The 5,532-nt window shown below is 42.0% G+C and overlaps 1 protein-coding gene across 1 annotated transcript; it reads right to left on the bottom strand.

Moving 5' to 3' along the window:
- Nucleotides 1–4,247: 4,247 nt before the first annotated feature.
- On the bottom strand, nt 4,248–4,880 carry LOC121390969 (histone H1-delta-like). The gene has a single exon (XM_041522783.1). It carries the CDS (start codon nt 4,810–4,812, stop codon nt 4,264–4,266), a length of 549 nt encoding a protein of 182 aa, XP_041378717.1. The 5' UTR covers nt 4,813–4,880; the 3' UTR covers nt 4,248–4,263.
- Nucleotides 4,881–5,532: the final 652 nt, after the last annotated feature.

Below are 5,532 nucleotides of genomic sequence, written 5' to 3'. Positions count from 1 at the left end.
CCATCCGGGGGTACGGGCAACCGGACCTGGGGGTACGGAGACCCGGTACCCGAAGAAAGGAAGGGGAGGAATAGGAGACGTGCGCCAGGGAAGGCTCTAGGGGGAGACAAAACGGCGGCTAAACAGCCGGCAGCGCCACCTTCTGCTTCGCAACCCATAGCCGCTTTCTGTATGAGGATAGGAATATAAGAGGGCACCAGCACCGGACTATCCCGTCTTCGCGTTTGGAACCAAATAGACCAACTCCACAGGCCAGGACTGCAGCGCCTCCGGTTGTGCCGCCGATTATACAGGCGGCACCCGTTGAGGCGCAGGCCCGAAAAGTGGCTATAGTAAAACGGAAGGCAACCACCTCCCCCGAGTGGCCAAACCAGAAAAGCCAAGCAACCGTTCCAACCGCCGAACAACCTGATCGAGCCACCAATCCAACAGTGGAACCTACAGGCGGGCAAATTACATCAGCGGTACGCAAAACTTGTCCGGATGAACATTGAGGACGAGTCTAAACTTATATATAATACCCAGACAAAAAAACTTGGGTCAAGCTTCCAAGGAGGCCGGAAGGAGAATTCGCCATCAGCAAAACCCTTCTGAAAGATAAAGAGGAGGTGTGTATACTGACCATACACCAAGCCGGAATATACCATCAGGGGACTGCTTGCTAAAAGAAATGGACACAACCCGACGATACACCGCATCGTGAAGACGATATCGGGGGCCAACTACCGTCCATGGGTCAGACCAATTAGCACTCAGCCCATACCGGCCCTTCTTTCAGACATTGACTCCTCCAACTTCATCGGATCGCCTAGACGCCAACCTTTGCTAGGACAGGTAAAAACAACCTCCTTTTTGGGACTAGTTAGACTTTAAACATTTTGGAAGCAGTTCAAAATTTCTTATGTTTATATTTTTTTTATAAGCAGTCTAACGCATTTTACTTTGGCGCCCGTTCAATTGCTCAAAATCACCTTGAAAACTTTCGGCCGAGCAGTCTTAACTATTTTGGGTTTAAAACGTAGAGTCCGGACATGTCTAGGTATGCAGTTAATCTTCATAGACTTAGGTAAAAAACAGGCTTCACCGAGGAATCGAAATTCAGCCAATCAGAGCACGGCTCCACTCGGTGTACTTCAAGCTTTATGAAGTGTCTGCTATTTGGTCCGCGCTGGCGTCGACCGTACTAAATGGGAAAACAACCGTTTGCTAGTGTGCATTGAATATTGTAAACCATATTTATTTCAATAAAATTGATTAATTAGAAACTTAATTTTGCTACCACCTTTTAGGAGACATAATGTACTATCTAACTTTCGAAAACAGAAATCGTGTGCGGTCTTTAAAGACTGAAAATCTAGTGATAAAGCGCAATAAAATGGCCAAACAAGTTAAAACTTTTGTCATTTTTGTTACAAAATACACATTTCGAAAAAGTGTATACCAAAAATCACATTACACTTTCGAAGTACATCCATTGTAGGTGTCCAGATATAACTATTTGAAGGAAAAAGGTAAAGTTTAATGCAGTGAGGTCTGGAAACAAATCATGTATCAAACACAAAAACATAGGCTTGTAAAAACAAAGATGCCGGTCGTCAGTTGAGTATTTGTTGTTGTATACTGATTAATATAATGCAATACTAACGATTAAGCTATTCAAAACTATAAACTAATTGCATTTTATTCTTCTGTTATATTTCTTAAAACGTACTATATTAGCATTTAACATTAGATAAATTAGCGGAACTTGTCATTATTAATCAACCATTTATGTCGGAGTGATGTCCACCGGTACGGGTGTACACACACATACACCCCCCCCCCCCCCCCCCCCCCCCCCCACCCCACCCACCCACCCCAACACACACACACACACGCAAAAATACACATACAGAGAGAGACAGAGAGAGATAAAGAGAGGACGAGAGAGAGAGAGAGAGAGAGAGAGAGAGAGAGAGAGAGAGAGAGAGAGAGAGAGAGAGAGAGAGAGAGAGAGAGAGAGAGAGGTACACGAACACATGCTCACACATCCACTCACGTTTGTTATAACAACAACGGCCCCCACCCAGACCGAGCAAGGCCACAATACTGTCTTATCTCTCACCAACCAGTAAACTACTGTTCTGGACAGCCCAGATAGCTGAGGTGTGTGTCCTGGACAGTGTGCTTGAACCTCAGTTGGATATAAGAACAAATCTAGGTACAAATGAAATGAATAAATGAAAGCAATACATGTTTTATTTTGTGGCTAGAAATAATTAAATTATGCGTTATTGTTTGGTGTTGAGTTTTGGTTTTGGTGGACGGGGTGGGGGGGGGGTGGGGGGTGGGGTGGGGGGGGTGGGGTGAGAGTGTGTGGCATAATCAGTTGGCATTTTGTAAAACATCTTATATTTTGTTGTTGTTTTTTTGTTTTAAAATATCAATAATTTATTATTTGTCAGTTACGTTTGATCCAATTAAGTAGTTTATTTATTTTGAAATGGTCCAACTGATGCTATTAATCAGGTTAATCCAGTTGGTGTTCAATCACCGGAGTTAAACAACATAGGGCCAGGTTAGTACTTGAATGGGTGACCGCCTGGGAACACTGGGTGCTGGAGACGTTTTATTTTCCTGCTAAAAAAACAACCCCACTAATTTCTTTTTAAATTTTTTTTTGTTGTTTTTTATCTCATAAGATAAGTTTGAATTTCGTAAATATTTTAAATATTCAGAATGTGTTATTTGTCAATTACGTTCCAATTAAGTAATTCATTTATCAGTGAACTAATACAGTTAACCATGTTTCAAAATAGCATTCGTATACATGTACATTTGTAATGTCATATTTGTTCTGTCATTGTTGTCTATGGCTATACCAACTAGAAAACACCGGTCCGACTCGGTTACTGGTGAAGTCAGAGGTTGTGCCCAGAATGGACGTGCCTGAATCTGATGGAATATAGGTACGTTAATACAGTCCACCCACCCTACACCGGATCTCCTCCCTATAGGTAGTACTAAACCAAATAACTTTTGGCTGGGTCAAAGTTGGAGGTGCACCGAACTTTTGATAGAGAAGCTAACACCACAAGTCCCGTGATTGGTTATATAAATGTGAGTGTGTTGGTTGTAAAAATCATTAGTTTTATCTGGGCAAAATATGTCTGCAATTTTATTTCATCTAGTACCACTGTGTCAAGTAGCCTTGTGCTCAGGTCAGGTCAGGTCAGAGAGTTTAACCTGCCTATTCAGAGCAAGCTGTTGTAGCGCACGCCTGTCCTGGGCGCAGGTGTCGGCCTCAGTCGGTTCCTCCGTCCAGGACAGGAATGGGGTGGGGAGGGTGGGGGAGGCGCCTGCACTATCAGGTGCAAAGCCTTGTGCTGGAAACATGTATGGGGTACCTGTTAAAAAGAAAAAGAAGTAACATTTTGTGCGGAACTAGGGTAGTCACAGACGCTACCCGTTATCTCTAAAATGAGCAGCTTCACTCGTAATCTTTTCTGATTTACTTTAAGGGTGAGGGGTGGTAGCCACATGTTACTATTGTCGTCTATGGAATTTTATTTGGCAATATACACCCATCAGCGCATTTTAGCAACGTATGGTCCGCTTATTACTCCGATGGGTGACGGCCTGGCCAAACCGGGTACCGTAGACATACAAAAACAGTTCTTTAGCATATTAATGTCTATTTATCAATTTTGTAAGTTTTCTGTACGACATTAAAATGTTGAACTGTTTAGCGTTGGTCTTTTGTTAATTATATTTATTTTATGACAATGCGTCATTACAAAATTATTATATATTTATGAAGATGACGTAATCATAAAAAGCATATTATTATCATCCAAGTGCAAAAGTTAAACTTTTTTTGTTTAACGACACCACTAGAGCACATTGATTTATTAATCATCGGCTATTGGATGTGAAACGTTTTGGTAATTCTGACATATAGTCTTAAGAGAGGAAACCCGCTACATCTTTTCATTAGCAGCAAGGGATCACTTACATTAACCATCCTAGAGGCCTTTGATACACGTCATGGTGCACTGGCTAGAACGAGAAATAGCCCAATGGGTCCACAGATGAGGATCGATCCTAGACCGACCGCGCATCAAGCTAGCGTTTTACCACTGGGCTACGTCTGCCCCATCTAAGTGCTATACACGAGACAATGGGCCAATTATAACTACAGCAATTGAGTACATAACACTTTCGTGTGATGTGGGTGGCCCTGATAAGGGCCTTTAAGGAGTGGGGTCCTCTCGTGACTGCAGTTTAGGCTTTCTTTGCCTTGACGACTTTCTTTTTGGGCGTTTTGACCTTTTTTGGCTTTGCTGCCACCTTTGCTTTCTTGGGCGTCTTTGCTTTCTTTGGTTTTGCGGTCTTCTTAGGGGACTTGGTTTTCTTAGCTGCAGGCTTAGCTTTCTTGTCTCCTGCCGACTTCTTGGTTGCCTTCTTGATGGGAGTTTTAACCTTCTTTGGCTTCTCAACAGCAGTCTTCTTGGCAGCAGGTTTCTTTTCTGCTTTCTTCTCGCCGAGACGAAATGAACCTGCAGCACCTGTGCCTTTAGCCTGTTTCAGTATTCCACTCTGAACACCATTCTTCAAAGCAGTCTTGAGACGGGCATTGATTGCCTTCGGGTTGTCTCCAACTTTGTAGTTGGCCATGACGTACTTGAGAAGTGCCTGTCTGGACGAGCCACCCCTCTCCTTCAGTGCGGTGACTGCATCTTTCACCATACTAGAATACGATGGGTGATCCGCTGGCTTCTTAGGCTTGGATACTTTCTTTTTTGGTGTTTTAACTTGAGTAGACTCCGTCATTTTTACCTTCAGTGATGCTATATTTCTCCTAATTCGATCAACGACTTACTCCTAACAGTATCAATCCGATTGTGTCCCCAGCCTCAGATCCCGCCACGCTCTCAAAATCGCGCGGACGTCGTCGAACTCGTCGTTTTCGGCTCAGCTGATCAGCCGCCATGGCTGGAAAACAACCGTTTGCTAGTGTGCATTGAATATTGTAAACCATATTTATTTCAATAAAATTGATTAATTAGAAACTTAATTTTGCTACCACCTTTTAGGAGACATAATGTACTATCTAACTTTCGAAAACAGAAATCGTGTGCGGTCTTTAAAGACTGAAAATCTAGTGATAAAGCGCAATAAAATGGCCAAACAAGTTAAAACTTTTGTCATTTTTGTTACAAAATACACATTTCGAAAAAGTGTATACCAAAAATCACATTACACTTTCGAAGTACATCCATTGTAGGTGTCCAGATATAACTATTTGAAGGAAAAAGGTAAAGTTTAATGCAGTGAGGTCTGGAAACAAATCATGTATCAAACACAAAAACATAGGCTTGTAAAAACAAAGATGCCGGTCGTCAGTTGAGTATTTGTTGTTGTATACTGATTAATATAATGCAATACTAACGATTAAGCTATTCAAAACTATAAACTAATTGCATTTTATTCTTCTGTTATATTTCTTAAAACGTACTATATTAGCATTTAACATTAGATAAATTAGCGGAA

This window comes from Gigantopelta aegis, unplaced genomic scaffold (genome assembly GCF_016097555.1).
Source record: "Gigantopelta aegis isolate Gae_Host unplaced genomic scaffold, Gae_host_genome ctg11284_pilon_pilon, whole genome shotgun sequence".
NCBI lineage: Eukaryota > Metazoa > Mollusca > Gastropoda > Neomphalida > Peltospiridae > Gigantopelta > Gigantopelta aegis.
The sequence above is the reverse complement of the archived record's forward strand: the minus strand, read 5'-3'. Positions and strand labels throughout refer to the sequence as shown.